Source organism: Pelecanus crispus, chromosome 2 (assembly GCF_030463565.1).
Source record: "Pelecanus crispus isolate bPelCri1 chromosome 2, bPelCri1.pri, whole genome shotgun sequence".
Classification (NCBI taxonomy): Eukaryota; Metazoa; Chordata; class Aves; order Pelecaniformes; family Pelecanidae; genus Pelecanus; species Pelecanus crispus.
The window spans coordinates 166,574,655-166,598,410 of record NC_134644.1 but is presented as its reverse complement, the minus strand read 5'-3'; the positions used below and the strand labels follow the sequence as shown (position 1 = coordinate 166,598,410).

The following is a 23,756-nucleotide window of genomic DNA, read 5'->3' as shown; positions in this document are numbered from 1 at the left end:
CTGTAAATCAATATGTGTATAGAAATTCTTCAGTAGGTGACCTAGTTTTAAAGACCATTGGGAAATTATGTTCATTGCCTGTAGAGAGACAGGGTGGCCTGGGAAATCCTACTGTGATGAAGCCCATGCATCCATGGAAATAGCGTTGGACTAAATTTCCTCATTGGCATAATTCCACTAAACTGAAAGGAGTGATGCGAAGAACAAACATGGCCCTGTATTTTCACGTTTGAGCCAAAGGCCCGTGAAATGTTCATTTTAGTTCAGCTCCCAAAGAGAAGCTCTTTTGTAACATCCTAATTGCCTAATTCCTATTTTTGTTTCCTTTTCTGTGAGGTGAGAATTTTGTGTTCCTTTATTGTCAGTAGAAGTGTTTTTCCTTTTCCAGGGATAAAAAAAAAATCATAAAATCAAATCAATCATTTTACTAGATTTGTGCTTTGTCAGTGATACATACAGACATCAGGAGAGATGCCTACTAGCACATTTTATCTATTTGTCTGGAGTTGAAGTTTTGTTCCCTAAGGTTGTATAATTCTTCAGTGTCAAGCAGCTGATTTATATTACTTTTGCATGTAACAGTTCTACAGCCAAATCATTTTGATTGCCAGGACATCTTATTCAGGTTCCATTTCTTTATGTGGATTTGACTTTATTTTTGTATACTTTAAGGTATGATGAATTGATACCTTACGTAGTATGAAACATATAGAGTGGAACAATGAATATGTTTACAAATGGCTTTATTCTTTTCTCCTTTCAAAGGAATTTGTCTTAACATTGTGTGGTATACATTTGCAATAATGTTTTAGACTGTGAAACTTGAACAACTCTGAACTCTCACCAAATGCATCTTCTGTGTAATAGTGCTTTTGTAAAATGACTTGTTACTATAGATGGATTTTTCTGGTAGCTGGATCATTTTCCTACATCAAAGCCCGTCAGGCTCACAAGTATTTCAACAAATGGAGTGATTTGGATATACCGTTTCAAAGTTTTCTGAGTGAGGTCGAAAAGTAAAGCTGAAACAAAAATCTGTGTCACTTTTTTTTTATGAGAAAAGGTTCTGTCTGTGTTCTCCATATCATAATTGGAGTAAAACATTATTTATAGTGTATCTTCTGTTTCACAACAGCCTGCGAGAGCGTTCATTGGGCTAATCTTAATCTTCGGTTTGCTCTACAAAATGAATGCTACTGATGTGAGGCTACTTTGCAGGAAGCATGACCTCATTCTGCCTCGGTGCCGCTGATTGCACGGGCTGTTTTCAAAAGGAAACAGGGGACTTCATAGACCTGCCTAAGACCCAGCGCTAATCTCTTCCAGGAAGCTGCAGAAAGAGCACGCTCCACATCTCAGAGGCTCTCGTCTTGATGATGAGAAACTTTTTTGCGTACATGTGTTAATAGTGAAATGGATTTTCCAGGTTTGCAAGATTTTAAACATATTTATCTCAATATATTTGTCATCTGAGGGATAACTAAGCTTTGGATTCATTTCTGTACTGCTCTTCAGGAAGTTTTGTGGGTTTGTGACTGTCGTTATCATTACCTGCAGGGAGGAAAGACTAGACTGCTCTTCAAGAATGACTGATATGTATGAACAAATAAAACTATCTTTGTAGACACTTGTGTTTGGTACGTACAGTAGAATAAAACTGGTTGCCTGGGCTTCAGCTATTTTAATAGTTAGCATTATAGTTTGGTACATACTACTGTAAATATTTAGACTGTAAACATGGACAGGGGATTGCTGGCTACCAATTGAGTGCATCATTGGCTCAAAGATTAATCTAATTTTTGGAGGGAAAGGTGATTAAAATTGACTGGTTTGGACAGTGACTTTTTGTTTATATTATGACATGGGCTTTTGAGTGTTTTGAAAATCAAGGAGGGGTTATTGCCTTAAACTTTTATTTGAATTCTTGACATAAAATATTGCCATGTTCACCTCAGATTCACTTTTAGTGAGATTTCTTAAAGCTGTTGGCCTTTCTTCATGTCGTAGTTTAAGTGTTCTGTATTGATGCTCATTTTGTAGATTACAGATATAATACTACTGCTTCACTGTACAGTGGTGGTTGAGATGCTTTGTTTTGGCTTGCTTATATTGTTACTATAGCTTCTCACGCTATTAATAGCCCAGTAATGGAACTGAATATTAAATGAAAGCAGAACACTGTGCAGCATTGTCTACAACATGATGTTTCCATGCTTTCTCCAGCATTGATTCAGTTACAATTTTCAGGAACCCTCTTCATTAATGCATGAGACAAAAATTTTCATCACCAAAGGTAGCAAAAAAATCCATTGGACTGCCTGTTCTATGACTGTTTACAGAAGCTTGATGTTATCATCACTTAAAGTAGTTTGAAAGCAAATTACAACTGCTTATTAACTGTTCTTCAAAGGAGAGGAAGTCATTGCCTCCCCAGTAATATATTTGGATATGTATATTTCTTACTTTCTGTTATAAATATATGCATATACTCTATTTTACCTTAAATTTTACTTCTGCAGAGGGTGGCAGATAAACAGGAGTCCTGCAGAGACATACCTTGCAAGTTTATGAGACAATTCAAATTAGTAACAGAAGGACTGTGGTTTGTTCTGCCACTTTGATCAGTATGTGTCAAGCACCACCCATATGTAAACTGCTGTTCTTAAAAGTTATTCTTTTTTAGTGGTTGCTACTTTGTATTATCATAACTGAGAAAATCACTTGCAATACAACTGTGTCATGGGTTTCAGTTGCTGGAAAGTTTCACTCTCAGATTATTAAAGAGTGGTAGTAGGTATAATTGATGGTGAGGTATCCTTCTGCATCCCTTTTCAAAAAAAATTGCTCTAGAATCAATCGCTTTTGTCTAAGCGAGAATATATTATAACTAAAAATATGATATATATTGATGATACTATCTTGCACATCCTAATTTTCAAACAAGACAAATAAATCATACTTCTGTTTCTTTTTAAACTCTTTTACAGATAACCTACATTGCCTGTTATCCCAGGGTGTATGAAACAGTCCTTTTCAAGATGGATGGAATATCGCATGGTGCATCGACACCAGGAGAAAGTAAATTTGTGCACATTCATCAGAGCTTTTGATAAAAAAAAACTCTGTTGTGGAGGGGATCTTGTTTGACTGATAAGATTTGGGATTTTGCTGGGTTTAGTTTATATCCAGATCTACAAACCACCTGTCGAGTTCTTCCTGTAGAAGAACATCCTTTTAGAGTTTGGATTAATTTCTTGGTTTTGAGTTTAATATTTTTGCACAATTAAAAAACATTATTTTGCCTCAAATAAGATAAATTATTTCAGAAGCTAATTGTATATGAAAAAAATAGGTCTACAACATGTCAGTCTATGAAATACACTGCCATTCCCACTTTTTGTACAACTTGCTGTGTGACAATCTGACCAATGCTACTTGATCTCTTTGCACCTCCACCAAGTTTCTTCTAGTTGTCTCCTCCTCAAGTTGTTTTTGCCAGGGTTAGAGCATAATTTTCTCATGGTAAACTGAAATGTTTTTTTTCCAAAGTGTAGGGAAAACAGTATGTATGGAAGTAGGGTAATAGGACTGATTTATAAAAAAATACCCTGGAAAGTTTTACTTCCCTTCTTTGGTGACCCTGCCTGGTTCCAAGGCTCAGTCAGCCTTCACATCCAGGCTATGACTGACAACTGAGCTCCAAATGAGGATAAACAAGATTACCAAAGTGGAAACACCGACCTTCATGTCTTTTCTTTGCTTCAGCTCATAATTGAACATTAAAAAAAAAAATCTTAGATGGGCATTTACTAACAGTGTTATAAGCATGACGCTCTAAAGATATAGGAGAGGTAAGGTTATATAGGGAAAGATCATCTCTTTTATTGTTCCATCTAATAACAGATATAAATTCTCCCTATGGATAGCCATTGCTCATATTTCTTAAGGTTGATTCTGTCAGATGCTGAAACTCTGGCAGCACTTTGCAGACTTGAGCCATGGTAATCCAGACAAATCCTATTTCCTTGGTCCCCTGCCACAGTATTATTGTCAAATCTTTGTCACTGTCGCTGTCCCTATGCCTGTTGTGTCATGTCTGCAATTTTCAACTGAAAAATGTATTGTAATGGTAATGGTGGCCCTTCCATTCTACTCTGTATCTATTGTCAGTACATGTACAGTTTTTGGCATGAAGCAGATTTCTGGGAAAATACCATTAAAATTAATGTAGCTATTTCATTTTTGTCCATAATTATTTCTCTCAAAGTTGTAAGCTGTGCAGAGTACAAGTGTCTGATTATGGTTGGCTCTGATTCTGTATTGTCCTGGCTGAGATGAGTTTCCTATAAACACTATGTCTTTCCTCCATTCTTACATCTGTTTTATCTCCTTTAATCTCTCCCTTAATTTCTGTTTCTTTTTTAGCTGCTTTTATGATCTTTTCAGTATGCACAAGGTACCTGTCAGTGAAGAGGTGTCAACTGTTTGAGCTGTCAGTAGATATGATAATGACTCCTTCTTATTCGGCCTTTGCCTCTGCAGGTTCAACAGCGTTTGATGGAGAACATAGATGCAGCCTCTCACAACATATTTTTCCGAGGTACTGAGGAAAATTATACTTGTTTAATTTCATTTTTATTTTGTTAGAGATTTTGTAAAATCCCTTTTGGGCCACTTAGAATTGTAGTGCTGATATTAATTTAATTACTGCTTTAAATGGAAGTTCAGAAGTACTGCTATGGAGATTAGAAGCACTGGCTTTGCAATTACAAAATTTTGGAGTATCTCTGTTCCACCTTCTTTCCCCTCCACTGAAATTATGGTATCCCTCTGTGACATGCCATATGGGATAGTTAAACCTGCTACTGAAACCCATGTCAGCCACTGAATCTATCCAGTGTCTTCCTTCTTTCCATGGATGTCACTGCATGGCCACTTGGAACTCAAAGGTGTTAAGGAGAAAGGACTCACCATAAATCCAATTTTACTTGAGCTAAGTAAAATGTCTACAACATTTAGATTCTTTCATCTCTGTCACTACTCACTTATATTTTAAATACCACATAGTATATTTTTCTGTGCTATGTTTCATCTCAAAGTCAATTGTATTTCAGTGCTGGATGAAGATATCACCATGTGTAGACTTTATCCCATGTTGTTCTAGCTGCATGACACTCTAGGATTTGTGAGAATTAAAAGTCATGTATCCTTAAATCTTCATTAAGTATGGCTAGGTTATAAAAAGCAAATAAATCCTGCCTGGTTCAGAGGCACTCAGGCTGGTGCAATGCAGAGCAACTCAGAGGAGCAAAATACTGGAATACCTCTGATGGCTTCAGGTAGGTGTAGATCTGGCAGGACTCCTTGGCCAAGAGCACTGCCACAGAAATACACCGTGCCCTTCTCAATTCAAGCTGGCTCCATGCATTCATGAAATGCTCCACCTGGCATGAAGCTCTGCTGTAATGTGAAGCTCTGGAAAGTGTGATGGAGGCACACTCCAGTTGGCTGAAACCCCCTAGGTCCAGAAGTAATATCATTATATCTACATATTTTAAATCTATGTCATTACCAGCACCTATGAGCTGGTAATGTAAATTCATTATTATTAAATCATGGGTTTGCACTGTCTAGACATTCACTAAATTAGAGGGTTTCATTTCTCCTTTTCAGTTATGCTTGTGCCTTTTTGGATGATGACCCTGCTTACGAATGTTGTTCCACAAATCCTCCGACAGGCTCCTTTTCTACATGTCGTCGCAGCCCTCGACTGCTTTCTAATGGCTATTACGTTTTGACAGAAGACAGTTTTCTGTCTGATGAAGAGGGTAACATAACATTGACACCATCCCAGACTAGTGTTACATACAAAGAGAATTTAGTTCGGTAAGTGAACTATGTGCAGATTTTACTCAATGTTCACAATTGCCCCCACATCTCGGGACTTATGTGGAGGTATCGGTGTGGCTGTCTACATTTTGCTTGGCATAAGATCAGCATTGCTTCTTAATGGGAACATCTCAGTTGAGTGCAGTGATTGAAATGGCTTGATTTTCAGCCATGTCTAATCTTACTACCCAAGAACTCTTCAGTACACAGTTGTTGCTATAATTGGAGTTATGTCCAATAAAGAAAAAGGAGAGCTACAGCTCATTTTGCCAGTGGAGTGTTACAACGATAAGGAATAAGAAAAAAGTGTATGTGTGTGTGTGTGTGTGTGTGTATTAAAAACTCATATATATATATATATATATATATATATATAAAAATAAAAAGGTCTCGTCCTGGAATTTTTACTCAAGGAAAAATCTCTCTTGATTTCAGAAGAACAACAGTTTAGAAAGTTATGTAAAATGTAGTTCAAAAAAAGTTAAGTACAGTGGATTCAGGTTGCACCTGATGGGATATGGTAGGGTGAAACTCATGGGTAGCGTGAGACGACTCAGAGCAGTATCAGAGCCCAATAACTGTAGTATCATTTGGTATCACAATATCCAGTATCACCATGTGTGATATATTGCCAAGCTGCTAATACATTCCCTGACATTATTGCAGTGTGCAGCAGTCATTCTTGGTGACACACACAGGGTCAAGAACAGAGCTAGGAACAGCACCCAGAACCTGGTTCTTACATGTCAGTCCTGCAAGCTTTAGAGCTCTGTCCCTGCTCAACAAGAATAATTAACTCTATTCCTTGACAACGTGTCTTTTCTTTCTAGTGTATTCAGGCGAAGGAAGAAAATCCGTCGCTCTCTCGCCAGCTTGTTCAATCTTGGTGCCTCCAGTTCATGGCTCAGCAGCACTGCCCTCAGCAATACGGATTCCTCCCATGTAGATGATCCTTGGCCTGATGGATGCAGTAAACTAGAAGGTAGTCAGAGTGATACTGGTAAGCCCTGACCAGGTGCCAAGTAATCGAGCTACAACATTACAGTCTATATTTAGTGGGACTTGGGTATCTCTTTCTATAGGTTTTGCAGGGGTTGTCTGCATAGGCATGCAGGTAAAGGATAGATGAACAACAGAATTCTAAGTGGTGAATTGAGCTCCTGGCATTAAAACAGAGTATGAGTCCACAAAGACATTTGTGCCAAAAAGGCATTTTTAGACTGAATTTGAATCCAAAGTCATCACCAGTGGTGTTTATGCTGGTGTCATTAACATCTGGCATTGTCTGCTTCCACCTGGCTGTTTTAATATCTTCATTGTGTTACGCTCTCTGCAGTTTTCTCTTTACTCTGCATATTTTCTCCTCCATACATTGAACCTGCCAATTCCCTACCCCTAACAATTTGGAAACCTCCCTGCGAGTAAGTCATTAATTTTCTCCCCCTACAAAATTCATTAACACATAGTCTCAAAGATCTTATTTTGTGCAATCTCAGTTACATATGCACTCTTTGCAGGTGATTCAGACTTTTCTTCTGAATATAATAGCCATGTGCCACAAAGGCAAACTCCAGCATCTAATGGAGCCTCTCTCACCAAAGATGATGAGTTTCTTCAGCCTGAGAAACCATTCTGTGCTTCAAAATCCTGCTCTCCATTTATGATAAACACAAATGAAGAGACTTTGAGCAAGGCAGGTATGTTACATTCTTATGCTGATATGCCTCATTTTTAGAGTGAGCTGAAATTACTCCCATTAACAATATTGATATTGCCCCTTGCAGAATAGAATTTATTTCCTGAAACATACATTTTAAATGACTGACTGAAAACAAGAAAATCTTAAAATTGGTATTTACTTGTTTACTCCTTCCTGCTCACATCTTTTCCTCTCCTATTTTAAGTGATAAATGGAAAAAGAAAAAAGTGAAGAGGAAAATGGAGGAAAGGGCATGGGGACAAAAACTGACACAGGCAATTACTCAGAAAGGCTTTTTTTCTGAGAGCATGGAGGGCACAGTGTCTCTATGGTTGTGGGGGAAAAGGACTCCTGAGAGACACTGAGAGCATGAAAATTAGGTTTCCGCTTTGAATCACTCTAGGTGAATTCTCTTAAAAAGAAGCTGAAGAGAGTGGCCTCGCAGGCTGAAGGTAGTCTTTGGAAACACCTCCTGTCATATATTTACTTTCCTGAAAACTCACAAAAATTATTTTCCTGATTTTTGTTTTAGAATCCAGGACAGTGCGAAATATCCTTTCTCAGATTGTTGCACTGATCACGTGTTTAATAATTTCAATATGTACAAGGTAATTTTTATTTCTTTAATTGTTGCTTCTGGTATTAATGCTTACTCCATTTCAACTGGTGAATAAAACATAAATTAAGGATCACATTTCAAAGTTAGATATATCTTACTGTGAAAATATATTTTCACATGATAGTTGATGCGGACAAATATCTGAGAAATATAGATATGTACAAAAATAAGAAATATATATGCAGATATGGAAACTACTTTGTCAAGTGTGCTTGGACAGAGGTTTTGAAAGGCTGAGAAGAATCGGGATGGTTCCATGTCTTTCTAAGTGAACAATATGGGTGTTTCAATCTGGGAATGCTGAAGTCTTTCTCTCTAGGAGACTATCCTCAATATCTTAAGTAATTTAAAGTTTCAAATTGCAGTTCAGCTACCAGAGTTCAGAGGGTTCATCTGCAAGAACCTTCTCTCCTCCTCTCACCCAGGCTTCACCTCTATTAACCCAATATGCATCCCTTGGTTTTTTCTAACCTTTATGGGTATTATTATGTTCTCAGATATTTTCTGGGAGGATTGTCTGCCACTTTGTTGCTGATAATTTTAGTTTGTAAGTACAGACTTTCTTTATATTCAACACACAAGATTTTACTAAGTCACATCTGAGGACCAAAATCCATCCTTGGATGTATATCCACGGCTCTTATTGATGCTAATAAGAGCAACATGTGGGCATATGGGGACAGAATGTAACCTTCAATCAGTGACAGGATTTTGCATTGGAATTTCACAGTTCTTTTGTCCCAAGATGCTGCTGTGTCATCCTTCTTCAGTCCTGACACATCTTTCAAAACAACTAAGTTTTGGTAAGTGGCTCTGGTGTCATGTGATGAATAGAGGAATTTAGACATTTTATATTAAGAAGAGGAAGGAAAGATTCCTTCTGTTGTTTTCATGTCAAAAGATAGAAGGCATGATCTGAAGTTACTGATGGAGGATTTGGCTTTTCCTGTTACTGATTTGTATTCACAGAAACTTTCTGTTTATTTTGAAAAAGTGCCTTGTCATACTGTGCAATAGGTGTTGTAACACCTATTTGTTAGCAGAAAAGGAAGATAAACCTAATATACCATAACATCAAGATGCAGAAACAGACCAAGGATAATAACTTATTATGAATCCAGAGGTGTGCTTTCAAGCCTTGCACTGAAGTCCACTCCCAGGCCACCAAACCAAGCCTTTTTTTTTTGACTAAAAACCATAAAAACAGCTAACTATGACGCTAGCCCCATCACCACCTTCCAGGGACTACAGAATTTATACGACCTGGCTCCACTAATCCGATGCACCATTAGGTTCAGAACAGAGCTTTGCCTTTGACTTATACTGTAGTCTGACAAATGTCTTAGAAAGAAGTATTAAATCAGCCCAATCAGTTGAGTAAAGGTGTTGATGTTGCTGTTTCAGACTGCTTTATTTCAAAGTTTTGCACAGAGCTGTAGCTTCTAAATCATTCTGGAGAAAGAGACTTAGATATTTAGAAGGTCTGAATTATATCTTTAGAGCAAGCTCATATATAGACCTCCATGCTGAAAGCGTGTATGTATGTGCTGGATGTATGAATTATCACTTTCACTTTTTTTTACACGGCAGAAAATTCTTCTGAGTGTGTAAAATTTAAAATGCTGCTAAGACTAAAATCATTTGGGCTTATCTGAATTTTTATGTGGTGAAATTGAAGGTCAGAAGGATGTTGTTTGTTTCTGAAACTGTGTCAGGGTTCAGGAGTTCAATGTATCCCAAGGGCAGCAAGACAATCTGGCAGACCTCCTAGCCTTTGAATTGAGTATATTGGAAGTTAGAAACAACAAGGCGCTACTTGGAGAGCCATGTTGCAATGCAGTCTCACGTTTTGAGCATCCAAGGGTCTTAGCACACCACCTCAGGTACTCAAGGGTGGTATGTTACACGTTGTTACTACGTCATGAGTCCCAATAAAACCAAGGCCACCCGGTTAGGACTAGTGTGTTGCAAAGGCATGCTCCAAAATACTGCGTTCTGACTTCCTGGATAGTTCAGCCCTGAGTCATAAGCAAAGCTGTTCTTCACAAGAGGAAAACAAATACACTCTGAGAGCTTTTCAGTCACTGGCGTAGAGAGAATACCTCTTTTATGCTCATCACAAGTGAGAAGTTACCCACTCAAACAAGTAATCCTACAGCTTAACTAAATTTGGCAAACCAGGACCTACAAAAATACTGATTATAACAAACTGTGGTTTAAATGGAGACATACAAAAATGTACACTTTATTTTTTTCCCCCCAGGAAATAATTGGAAAGAAAGAATAATTGGTGAGTATATGTTTAAGTTTAGAAAGAATTCCATACTTTTTGGGGTAAGCCCTATTATGAAACAGGGTTCTAGGATGCCTGAAAGGATCCCTGGACTTTTCATTAAGAGAAGGTGTAGCTGAGGGACCCTTGCCAGTTTCCACTGCAAATTACTCCACTTTGCTGTCTAAAACTCCTTTTTCATTTTATTTGGATGAAATATTTTTTTATTGTTTGGCAACAGTTGCTAAATAGTGTAAGCTGTTAAACAAGTGCTGTGCTTCAGCCCAGAGAAAACATGTTTTTCAGTAACGGGCAAAGCAAGTCTTGCTTTTTCCAAGTTTAAACTGAACAGTAGGGCCAGGTGCTGTACTGCTCTAACTTGGTACCATTCCACTGAAGGACTGAAGCAGCATCAACATGTATCAGTCCAGAATATCCAGAAAACACTTACGGATTCTTCTTTTCCCCATTCTTTTTCAGTCAAGCCTCATACTTAGTCTCTAGTTTCTGTTTATCAAGCATTTCTAAGTCTTGGTACAGCTCAGCACCCTTAAAACAAGAGCACTGATTTATTTGTGCTTGGAGCTGGGCATCCAAGTCCTGGCTTTGTTATTTCCTTTATCTCTTTACTTTGAAAGATAAAAATGATAAGAAGGAGCTAAGTGGATCTGTGCCCGGGCTTGTGTTCCTTATAGTGTGGGTAAAATAGCTTCATTCATCAGTTCACTGGTTGAGTGCAGTTCAGCTTCTGAGATCTAAAGTCATCTGCCCAGCTGCATATGCAACCTGGAAAACCTTTCAGTCAGCCCTCAGAAAAAGGACGTTCATCCGGAGAGCAAAGCATTTTAGAACAGTATGCCGGCATTTGATCACTTTGCAGACTTCCTAAAGCCTATGATGGACAAGACATCCTACTCATCCAGTGTGTCAAGCAGCGGACACCAGATATGGCACTTCTTAAAGCCAGTGGGACTGTTTATGCAAGGGCTGCAACACCAGAGCTTTAAAGCTGACTCTGATTTTGAAAGCCAGTATCAATATTAACCAAAGCAGGTACTACAGGATGGAGCGGAGAACTTGGGACTTGTTGCCTAGCAGGAGTAAACTAAATACAGACTGGCACAGGTTACTGCGAGACAGGACTGCCAGCACTTCAAAACAAGCTTGTCTCTTGCCTTTCGTAAAAACTTAAAGGCACAGTAGTTACTTCTGTATATTACAAAATGAGTTCACTAACAGTTTTCATTTTCCCTCCTCCTCAAATTTGTTTTCCTCAGCTCTTCAGCATCAAACTACCGGATACCTCCTTATGGCTGCCGTTATACATGTTACTGTGGAAAAAAGTAACAGAATTGTTAGCATTCTTCCTTCAAAATACAATTCATTTTAGCTTTATTTTTATTCTGGTCAAACTGTGGGTGAGGCCATACTTCTTGGTGACTATCTGAAAGCAGTCATGCAAAATGATTGCTGTACCTCTAGTCTCTTATGTCAATGAAGTCCTACAAGCATGGGACCCTACAAGCATTTTGATAGGAAATTGGTGGTAAGTAGTGTTTTGTAGTTCTCATTCAGGTTTTGGTAAACAGCTGATGTCTTCCAATACTTTCCGCTGATGTCTTCCAATACTTTATATATTAATTTCTTGTAACAACATGCTGTCAAAGATAATGGATTTGGATAGTGGCTGAGTACAAGCAGTAATATATTTCAGAAGCTTTATCGTATCGTGTGTGCACTGCCTTTTGGCCTTCATACTGTGCATTAAGAAAAGATGAAAAAAAGGAAGAAATAAATATTATTGGAAGGAAAGCACTCTTCAGAAAACCAGGAATCAGGATGTGAAGAAGCAATGATGAATCTGAATTACCTGGATTCACGTACAAGAGTACGAGACCTGCAGGTATTAACTTTACTTTGGAAACACTGAGCCCTATTTTTCAGCTTGGATCTTTGCTACAACAGAGACTAAATTACACATAAAACCTGTGGGTAACCAAAAAGTGTTATCTTGTGACTCCAAGCTTTTAATAAGCTGCTTCTTAAAATATCTCCCTGTATGCCAGTTCAGCTAGGACAGCATGGATTTCATCTTCCCGTCCAACAAAATGATGGTAATGACTGAGGATGCTATTGCCCACCAAATCATTCTATAACTAGTGCTGCTTCTAGCCTAGTTGTCCCTTCTTGTATGAAAAGCAATGCCAGCACAGCCCCAGCTGGTAAATCAGACATGAAATGCTGCCTGTGGAAGGGCTAGGTCTGCCCATGGCGTATAATCAGGCTGGCACACACAATGACAGGGATTTGAAAACTCTGCAGCAAAAGCACACAGACGAAAGGTTCTGGTGGAAGAAAGAATCGACAAAACTGAAACACCACTGTCTGTCCAACTCTGTATCTAAGCCAAGCTTAAGCAGTTATAGCTTCAAAAGTCTGAACAAGTAACTCAATGAGGAAAAGGGTACTCAAAATTAAGTTAAAATGCACATTTCTTTTTCAAAGTGTAAATATATGCTGGTTATATTTTGGAAGATAAGCATCAACAGCTCAGCATTAAGAGATCAAAGAGGGAAATTTCACCCAAATTACCAATTTTGCATAGTACTTTACATTTACCCAGTGCATTAAATTGACTTTATATGAAGACAGACCATCTGATGTAACAAGACCAAGTTTTGTAGTTTCAATAAATGGCAGCAATAGAATGTTCTTCATAAAACTGATGTATTATGTAACTATAATAGTAGTTATAATACTCATCCTCATATTTACTTGTAGTTAATGCACTTGAATAATTTTGTCAGTATTAAATAATTCTGCTTTTTTATTTACTTTAACTATGGAGACAACTGAGAGTAAATATCATTGTGTGATATGTATAAATATTTTGTGTTACCTATTTTATTGCTAGTTATAACAGGTCCTTTACTAAAAGCACTTTTAAACTAAAGGATTATAAAAATCTTTAGTGCTTAAATAATCTCCTGGAAGAATAATCTGGAAAACAAAATCCTATCCTGAGAGAAAAGTCCAAGACTGCAATTACCCTGCAGTCATCAGAGTGATTATGCTGAAAACTAGAAAAAAAAAGAGTTCACTCTAAACTAGTTAATTCACTGTACAGTGAAGAAAAAGCTGATTCAGCTTGCCAGAAGTTTTGTCTAAAATGAATTGCTATTATCTGACTATGAAGAAATATAAACTGTAAATCAGAATTGTTCTGATCCAGAGAGGGGGAAGTTCTAGGACACTTTGGCAATCGGAGTTCAAGGGCTAAAAATAAGATGCTTGGGATCTGTTAAGATCTGTCCTCCATGATATTCATTAATGCTGAATTAACAAAGTTCTATTCAGTTACCAGACTGGTTGGCTTTGGCAGTTGCCTTCCATATATTCCAATGGACATAAAAGCAAGCCTTGTATTATTTCCCTGAAAAGAGGCACAAAAATATGTTCAGTCCAGTTGGATGAAAAATTGAACCCAGGATCTGTATGATGAAAAACTGAAGACAATCTTTTCTAACCTAAATGTTGAAATGCAGACTTTCAAAGGTAATTAGTATTTACAGCTTCTGTGAACTAGAGAATCAAGCTTAGGATAATTGTGAACTGTAATTCTAGCAAAGTAAACCACTTGTTGATCAATGATTAACTGGACACATCTACAAACAGAGAGGACTACAAGAATTTTCTGTTTCTGTCCCCAGTGATTAAACTCTTACTCCACTTTAATATAGCACCTTATTTAGAAAAAGAGAATCAAAGAATTTCAAGATACGGATTTATAACCCCCTACATTATCTCATACCTTCCATTACTATTATTTTGTCGTCATTACACCTTGTGTTATGCTCTCCCATTTCTTGCTGTGTTCAGCTGAATTTCAGGGCCATTCTTGAGTATATATCACATAGTGCTTAATATTGTGAATGTTCGTGTTGAAGGGAGCAGTAGCAAGCACGATGATATTTATGGTATCCCATAGCTTACAGTGTTCCTAGTGTGTGAGCAAGTCTGTTTTGTCTTTATCTTGAAAGCATTACTCATAGAAGCCAAATGATACAAAGATTAACATTTTTTAGTTCAATGATATGGAATAAACCAGACTGGTACAGAATACAGGTATGGCCTGTCCAGTTCTGCAGAATCTGCTCTTTGATGCATTTTTTTGTGAATTAGCTGCAGTGTTTTGTAAACCTCTTTGTACGTTTTAATATAGACTGAGCAAAACTGTTGCTTCATTTTATATTATTTCTTTTTTATGGTTTCTCATGCTGCTTTTTTCCCCCCCCCTTATCTCTGGCACTTACATATCAGTTAAGTTGTTCCTGTTTGCATTTCTTCCTGTATTTGAGGGTATTGTCATTAATGAAGATTATTATTAGGAATTGCATATATTCCAATTAATTTGTTATTTGTGAGCTTATATCCTGCCATGTAGATTGTGTGGTCTTTGGGAGAGGATTTATTGGTACTTTGGTGTGAAAAATGAAAGTCTTATTTTGTTACACTTACTAAGTAACTGTTACCACCATAGCATATAATAATAATAATAAAAACAACAACAACAACAAAAACAACAAGACCAAACCCAATAATAATAATTTAATAGGAAATAAATAGAAAGACGTAGGTTCAGATTCTGAGTGGCTATCAATCAGCTGATTTCCACCAGCTAAGACTCTGACCTGCAGCATTTAAGAGCTAAGATTTGTCCATGGACATCAATTTGCTAGAGCTGTAGCACCTTACCTGAGTATATACTGATGGAATGAACACATATGCAGAATACTTCTGATGCATTGTAATAATAATGCTATAAAACTTATTTTTGCCATAAAACAGAAATATATTTTATATCGCATTGTTTTACACATTTAACAAATAAACTGGTAATGTATTAAAGCGGTAAAGTGATTTTCTTCAGGGAAGGCATGCCAGACAGGACCCTTTTTCTTCTTCTTCTTCTGCAACTCCATTCTCCTGTTTATAATTGGCTTATTACACTATCTCTGTCATGTACATTTGTCATGTACATTGCTTCAAGCTATGAATTTGGGCTTGTGCTGCTTCAAGCTCCTAGTACATAATTCGAGTGAAAAATAGCTGCATGAAAATAATAAACACAATAAGGTCAATGTCTCTAAATATGAAATTTGTATTTGATTTGAAAATAAATGAATGCAAAAGTCTCTTGAGAAGTTGTACAACACCGTACCTGCAAGTTACATTTAATTTTGTATATGTATATTGCACTGATGTTGTACAGGCTGCAAAGGTTTTGCTGCATGAATCATAGTGTAAGAGCAGCTCATATATAGACCTCCATGCTGAAAGCGTGTATGTATGTGCTGGATGTATGAATTATCACTTTCACTTTTTTTTACACGGCAGAAAATTCTTCTGAGTGTGTAAAATTTAAAATGCTGCTAAGACTAAAATCATTTGGGCTTATCTGAATTTTTATGTGGTGAAATTGAAGGTCAGAAGGATGTTGTTTGTTTCTGAAACTGTGTCAGGGTTCAGGAGTTCAATGTATCCCAAGGGCAGCAAGACAATCTGGCAGACCTCCTAGCCTTTGAATTGAGTATATTGGAAGTTAGAAACAACAAGGCGCTACTTGGAGAGCCATGTTGCAATGCAGTCTCACGTTTTGAGCATCCAAGGGTCTTAGCACACCACCTCAGGTACTCAAGGGTGGTATGTTACACGTTGTTACTACGTCATGAGTCCCAATAAAACCAAGGCCACCAGGTTAGGACTAGTGTGTTGCAAAGGCATGCTCCAAAATACTGCGTTCTGACTTCCTGGATAGTTCAGCCCTGAGTCATAAGCAAAGCTGTTCTTCACAAGAGGAAAACAAATACACTCTGAGAGCTTTTCAGTCACTGGCGTAGAGAGAATACCTCTTTTATGCTCATCACAAGTGAGAAGTTACCCACTCAAACAAGTAATCCTACAGCTTAACTAAATTTGGCAAACCAGGACCTACAAAAATACTGATTATAACAAACTGGTTTAAATCAGTATATACAGGTAGAGGGGTTTGGAGTGCAGTTGAGCCAGGAAGAAGGGAAGGGTGGAGGGAAGGTGTTCTTAGGTTTGTTATTATTTCTCATTATCCTGCTCCATTTAATTGGCAATAAATTAAAGTAATTTCCCCAAGTCGAGTCTGTTTTGCCCATGATGGTAATTGCTGTGTGATCTCCCTCTCCTTGTCTCGATCCATGAGCTTTTCATCACATTTTCTCCCTCTGTCCTGTTGAGGAAGGGGAGTGAGATTGCCACTGGGTGGGCACCTGGCAGCTAGCCAAGGTCAACCCACCACACCTTACTATATTTCAATTTAATTAATTGCAGATTTTATATTTCTTTCTTCAGAAGTATCATATAGAATCTCTGCAAAAGGGATGAAAAAAACCCATGTTTTTAGCATAACGAAATAACATAGGTATTTCTGTGCAATACAATGTAGACAGTATTTAAAATACTGGACACAGCAAGAACAAGATTTTTTTCTCTTCTTCTTGAAGTTGATTATGAGCTATGCTCTCAAGTAAAAAAATCAATAGTCCTGGGAAAAGGTGCAGCTATAAAAGTCATTATTTGAAGGGGCCTGCAAATTAGTATGAAATAAATGGGTAAGTAGTGGAAGGCCTCGGCAGTGGCCCTTCTTTAATCTCTGTGGCTCTGTACAGTGGCCGTGGGCCACATGGTGCTGCCATCCACCCAGCTGTGCAAACATCCCTGTCCCAGCATGGATTTGTTACTTACCAAGTCAGACAGACCAGGACAAGTACTAGGGATTTAAACTAACACGCATTAACTACTTCTGCTCTTTTGTGCCTCGTCATCTCCACAAAACCTAGTAGCTTTAATTTAATGACACCTCCTTTCTCCTATCCTCTAAATAGCAATACAGTTAGAAAATTGCAGAGTGGGTGTGAGGAGTTCCATGTATTACATCAGAGGTAAATGACTCAATAAATTAATTTATAATAAATTAATTTGATAATTTAAAAAACATCTTACGGCCTTGTTTAAACTTATATGTGAATTTCCTGTTAGTAGACGATGACCTATACGTTTGATTAGACCTTTAGGTTAATGAAGACCTGTGTTAGCAAAGAAGTATGAAATACATACAGACTTTCCTGATATTTCCACTTTGATCTGGTGACAATTGTGCCAGTTTGTGTTTTGTAACTGAAGTTTTGGAGTGATTGATGAGGGCTGTTACAAGGTTGTGATTGAGGCATGACATGGCAATGAACAGGATATATGAACTTACAAAGAAGAAAATATGAACTTAAATCTAAATATGAAAAAAACTTTATTATCTTGTGATCAAATGTACACTATGTTGGAATACTTCTCCCACTGCTGAATTAGACTGAACTCAAACTGGTGGCCACCAGATCAGGATAAGATGAAGGACTCCGTAAAGCTCATTAGTGATGTCTTGAGACATGTAGTCCCATCCAGTTTATTTGAAGTTTAAGGTGCCATAACTTTGTCAGCTGGGAACTTAATCAAGTATGTGAAGCGATGCTACATCGTTATATTAACTACAAAATAGAAAATGTCAGACATGAGAACTTCTGTAGCTGTCTGAGCAGCTGCCTGAGGCCTCCAGCCATAACTCTTACTCATTGGCTTTGTTAGAATGGGTGAAGTTATAGTACAGTAATGGCAGGAGAGAATCCACAGAAACCTGCAGGAGGGCACAATATCCATGTCCACAGCATGACAAAGTTCAGGCTGCTGGTTAACCTGATCTATGAGTTAAATATAGTGGTAAGAGATATTCTGAGGCAGTGTTCTGTTGGGAGAATCTCCCAGGTAAAAGGTGGAGGACAGGAGCATTCCCTGTGAGGAAACATTCTTGAAAGGACCTGGGGGTGCTGGTCGACAGCCGGCTGAACATGAGCCAGCAGTGTGCCCAGGTGGCCAAGAAGGCCAACAGCATCCTGGCTTGTATCAGGAATAGTGTGGCCAGCAGGAGCAGGGAGGTGATTGTCCCCCTGTACTCGGCACTGGTGAGGCCACACCTGGAATACTGTGTCCAGTTTTGGGCCCCTCACTACAAGAAAGACATTGAGGTGCTGGAGCGTGTTCAGAGAAGGGCAACAAGGCTGGTGAAGGGTCTGGGGCACAGGCCTTATGAGGAGCGGCTGAGGGAACTGGGGTTGTTTAGCCTGGAGAAGAGGAGGCTGAGGGGAGACCTTATCGCTCTCTACAACTACCTGAAAGGAGGTTGTAGTGAGGTGGGTGTTGGTCTCTTCTCCCACGTAGTTAGCGATAGGATGAGAGGAAATGGGCTCAAGTTGCATGAGGGGAGGTTTAGATTGGATATTAGGAAAAATTTCTTCACCAAAAGGAACAGGCTGCCCAGAGAGGTGGTGGAGTCACCATCCCTGAAGGTATTTAAAAGATGTGTAGATGTGGTGCTTAGGGACTTGCCAGTGCTAGGTTAACGGTTGGACTCAATGATCTTAAAGGTCTTTTCCAAGCTAAACGATTCTATAATTCTATGAATCATGGGAACAGGCCGCTCCCACAGATAACGGAAAACATGCTTTCAGCCCAAAATGCATAAGGCAAACTAGTTGATGAATATGCAGGAGGAGGACAAAAGTATCATACAAACCATAGAATAGAATCATAGAATCGTTGAGGTTGGAAAAGACCTTTAAGATCATCCAGTCCAACCATTAACCTACACTACCAAGTCCTCAATAAACCAATCAAGGGCAGACTAGACTAAACCATGTCCCCAGGTGCCACATCTACCCGTTTCTTGAACACTTCCAGGGATGGTGACTCCACCACCTCTCTGGGCAGCCTGTTCCAATGCTTGACCACCCTTTCCGTGAAGAAATTTTTCCTAATTTCCAACCTAAACCTCCCCTGGCGCAGCTTGAGCCCATTTCCTCTCGTCCTATCGCTAACTACTTGGGAGAAGAGACAAAATGTAGGCAAAAGATATATACCTGAGGAAGAGGCATTTCATATGTGATTGCCCCGCCAAAGAAAGGTGTCAGGAGCAGCCAGAGTAGGAGAAATTTAACTTCTGGACTATACAAAAGCCATTTTGCTTCTTGGGCAGGCACCCAAGCGCTCCTGGCCGCCCTGGCAGGAGGACACGCCAAGGCGGGTACGGAGAAAGCACAAAACCTGGCTGAAGGCCGCGGTGGCGGCCCGGGGGCAGCCGGCCCCCAGCAGCGCCCGGAGCCGCCGCCCCGCCCGCGGCCTACGCCCGGCCCCGTTGCCGTGGCAGCGCGGCGGCGTCCTGTAATGGCGGCGGCGGGGAGCTGAGGGGCGGCCATGGTGCGGAGTGAGTGTCGCCGAGAGCCGCTTTCCTCCCCTCCCCCGGGCTCCTTCCCTTCCCCCAGGACGTGCCCCACTCCCTGGCTACCATGTTCCCTCTCCCCACACTTGCCCCCCCCTCCCCGCCATTCCCCGCACCCCTTGGCAGCACCCCTTCCCCCCTCCTGCCTCCCTTGCTCTCCTCACCTGGCTGGTCTCCCTCCTCCCTGGGAATAACAACCCATTTTATTTCACCAAGCACAGCACAGGGGTGCGCTTGCCTCCCAAAACAGCCCCCGAGAGGCCCAGGCAGGGACCCCTCTGTGTGTGGGGCAGCCCCCGGCACAAGGGGAGCTGCTTGGCTGGATGGCTTGTGTCTGGGCCCAGAGCTGTCAGGGCCGGCCTTTCCCTGCAGTTATAAATTTTCAAAATGATAATTTATTTTTTTTTAGGTAGAAGTAGCCAATGCAGGCGCTTTATCAGAGATGCAAAAAAAACCTGAATGAAGTTAAAATACACCATACTATTACTTAGGAATCCGTAATCTTTTAGAGGTAAAGCAGTATGACCTAAAAGACTGAGTGCTCATACATATCACTCAGGAGAAAAGCTACTGAGGAATTCCTTTCCTCTGTGATTTTTCCTGTAGTCTGCTTTGATTGTATACAGTCACTGGACTGTCAGTCCCTTGCTGGGCTAAAACAGTGCTTTGGAAAGGAAATCCTTCTCTCTGCATGAGGCTGGCAGATGTCTGCTTTGATCAGGCACTGCCTGAAGGAGAACAGCTTCATGTCCTGAACAGTGTGGGATGAATTTGAGTCTTAAAATAATGGTTGCATCCTTCACTTTCCTGAAATGCAGGTTCCCCTGCTGTTTCTTGACATACCTGCAGCTGTCCACCTGCTTATTCTTTCCATTTCTTTAATGCTTTCCTTTGTATCTGCTCCTTTTTGAGTAAAACATGTAATTTTTGGAAACCCAGCTGTAAGATCTTCAAGACCTGTTGTTATCTCCAGTTGATTGATGCCATCCCTTACTTCCTTCTGTGTTCATGGGAATGTGGGAGTAGCTGTGATCTCTGTGATCTGGTTAATGAACTTCTTAGCGAGAAGTAGTGTTACAATGTGTTTTGTCAATGTCCTGGGAAAGTTTTTATTTAAAATTTGTTGTTTTCTCTTGCAAGTTTCTTTTCCTCGTTCCTCTTAAATGAACTAGATAGCATATAAAATGTCAAATATTCCCTCAGTTCCCTACAGCAGGTTCCCAAAATAGGTCTCTAAAGCTCCACTGTAGCTTCTACTAGGAATGATTGTCTCTGCTTTGCAAACCATCTGGTAATGAAAATAGATGTTTTTGCATAATCACTGCAACACTCACTTAATTTTTTTTTTCATCAGCAAAGGGAAATCTGACAGTAATAAAACTCTGTCCCAAATAGTTTGCATGATTTAAAGGATCTAGAGCAATGTGTATGTATGCCGATTGTGGAAAATTTTTGTTTTCTTGCTCAAAAATACCTGTTTGCAGTGGAAATACTGGCATTGAAAGATCTTCCACCAAACACATTACTAAGCAGGCCATTTTTTTTTTAAATTTCCAGCAGATTTGCCAAGTAACTTATTAGAAATGCCAGTGTTTTTCATATTTTCTGTGAAGACTAAAATATTTAGTCATGATTACTGTAATTGTTTTGTCTATTAATTTAATCAGGTTTAATCAATGGGCTGTTGAAGGGAAGATGGTTGTTCAGATGCAGCAAACCTGCCTGACATGTTTAAAAAAGAAAAAGACATTTACCTTTCCCAATATGCTTTATGTGCAGACAGTATCCCCTCTTACGTCAATATCAGTATCACCGTTGTGTAATCCTGTAATTCTTGTCAGATGAAACTCTGTTGAACAGAAGGGAGAATTAACCCTGGTCATCTGTAAATAATGTAATATATGCAAAACCAGTTTCACCTCGTTCCCAAAGACTGTAGATAGAGGAGCTGCGGACACGTGCGAGTTTGGGCTGTACTGATAGGTAGTTTACCCAGCTTGTAGTAGACCAGTCCGTGTGAATGTGCACAGCCATTCCAGGACCACTAATAAAACTGGATGATTTCAAAAAACCTCCCTGAGACAAAGAAGCGATGAAAGAACACTTTTAATTAATGCATGGTAGGAACAATTTGTTTTCACAGATCTCTGTATTTATATTTTTTCTTTTTACTTGTTTTTCTTCAGAGTCTTTTTGAAAGGCTTGCTAGTCTTTTTTTCAGCTTTAACAATCATGAAAATACCTATGCTAATTTGGTAAAACCATAGGTTTTTAATCAGTACTTCACTGTAGTTCACTGCTTGTCAAGGAGAGGAAAACGCTAGTGCTTTTTTGGTGCAGTGGGCTGGAAACAAAGTAATAACATGTAGCTCAAGAGTGAGCACTGGTTCTCATTGAATTTCTTTACCTTCATTATACGGAACCTTTTCACTGTTTGAAAGATTGCCTGGCATTAAATATTACCATGTGAAAACTCTGAACCCAGGTCTCTGGTGTCTTTTCGGCCACTGAAAAAACTCCTTTGCTGGCTGCTAATGAGCTGGTAGTGCTTAAGAGATACCCAGGATTAAACTTAATTCTAACATAAACATCTATAAGCATGAATTATTTATGGTTTTGCCTCAAGCACTGAAAAAGTAAAAAATATCTGCCCACTTCCTGTATTCATCCTGCTTATTTCTGTGCACAGTGTGCTGGCAGAAGAATATGATGGCACGCTGTAGCTAGTTTACTATTTGTGAACATCTGGCATCAGGAAATAAAAGAGCATAAAACACTCCATTGCTTGCCTGCCTGAATGAATCTGCAACCTGAGCTGTGCTGAAAATAATGGGTGCTGGATTAATTTCTGCAGGGGTTGCATCACACTCTTATGGAAGGCTCAACAGCTTTCATATGGATTTTTCTAAATGTTACAGGTGACCTGAGTGTGTTTCACAAATGATGTTTATTGTGGCAGAGAGGGCTGAAGTTACTTGGCACTTGATGTCATTTTTAGCAGATTTTATTTTTGTTGGTGTTTCTACCAGATATGTATTTGGTATGGTGGAACAAAAGATTTTAATGATTTCATAAGCTGTTCGTAAGTCAGGTGGCAGAAAATGACTAAAGGGTGATATGACACCTGATGTTTCTTTCAGTCACTGAAGATCTTGTTAGAAGACGTGCAGAACATAACAACTGTGAAATTTTTTCACTGGAAGAAATCTCTTTACATCAGCAGGAAATAGAAAAACTAGAATATCTTGATAAATGGTGTCGAGATTTAAAAATTCTCTATCTTCAGAATAATCTTATTCCAAAAATTGGTAAGTGTTTTCTGGATATGTTTCTTTTTAAGTGGATTTACATGCATAATTTTGAAATCAGGAAAAAATAGCTCTTGTATTGTACTTGTATTAAGGGAATATAGAGTGAATAACTACAGAAAATGTCTTTGTGGATCTGCTCCTACAAGGTTTCCTTTCCCTGTCTCCTTAATAAATTTCTAAGCAGCTCAGGAATTTACAAGAGAAATTTTAAATTAAAAAGATAGTACTGGGGTACAAGTCACTAGAATATGAGTGTGAGACACCTTTTATTGATTAAAATATCATAAATCCAGATATAACTTAAATATCCTGTCTTTGTGGCAAACAGAGAGACAAACAGTTCAGCATATACTGTGGACTGTGATATCATAGGACTAGCTCTCTTCAGGCTCATTTTTAAATTCAGTTTTTATACAAATGGTATTCTTGGTTAACATTGAAATAATTTTTATTCAGATAAAATACTTGCTTTTGTGCCTAAAGACAACTTTTTACAGCAAAGTCTCGATGGTCTTCCTGCACCACGGAAGGTATAATTTCATATGGTCTGTGTTTTGTGATATAGGTTCACACATTTGCTAGGCTCTCTACAGAAAGATATGACATTAGGC

The 23,756-nt window shown here is 38.9% G+C and overlaps 2 protein-coding genes across 2 annotated transcripts in view; both read left to right on the top strand.

The window, feature by feature from the left end:
* Positions 1 to 1,413: 1,413 nt before the first annotated feature.
* TMEM71 (transmembrane protein 71) lies at positions 1,414 to 9,014 on the top strand. Its single transcript, XM_075705506.1, has 8 exons — positions 1,414 to 1,426; positions 4,543 to 4,600; positions 5,674 to 5,886; positions 6,720 to 6,889; positions 7,407 to 7,586; positions 8,121 to 8,196; positions 8,705 to 8,754; positions 8,938 to 9,014. Exons 1-8 carry the CDS (start codon positions 1,414 to 1,416, stop codon positions 9,012 to 9,014), a joined length of 837 nt encoding a protein of 278 aa, XP_075561621.1.
* Positions 9,015 to 22,706: 13,692 nt separating this feature from the next.
* The window catches only part of DNAAF11 (dynein axonemal assembly factor 11), a 33,956-nt gene continuing 32,906 nt past the window's right edge, over positions 22,707 to 23,756 (top strand). The window contains exons 1-2 of the mRNA XM_075705505.1: positions 22,707 to 22,752; positions 22,975 to 23,142. Of these exons, the coding sequence (XP_075561620.1) occupies positions 22,707 to 22,752; positions 22,975 to 23,142 (214 nt within the window). The remainder of the gene's footprint in view (positions 22,753 to 22,974; positions 23,143 to 23,756) is intronic.

Coding starts and splice junctions, on each gene's coding strand:
- TMEM71 (XM_075705506.1), top strand. Junction 5,887..6,719: donor TACAAAGAGAATTTAGTTCG/GTAAGTGAACTA, acceptor TTTTCTTTCTAG/TGTATTCAGGCGAAGGAAGA. Junction 8,197..8,704: donor ATAATTTCAATATGTACAAG/GTAATTTTTATT, acceptor TTATGTTCTCAG/ATATTTTCTGGGAGGATTGT.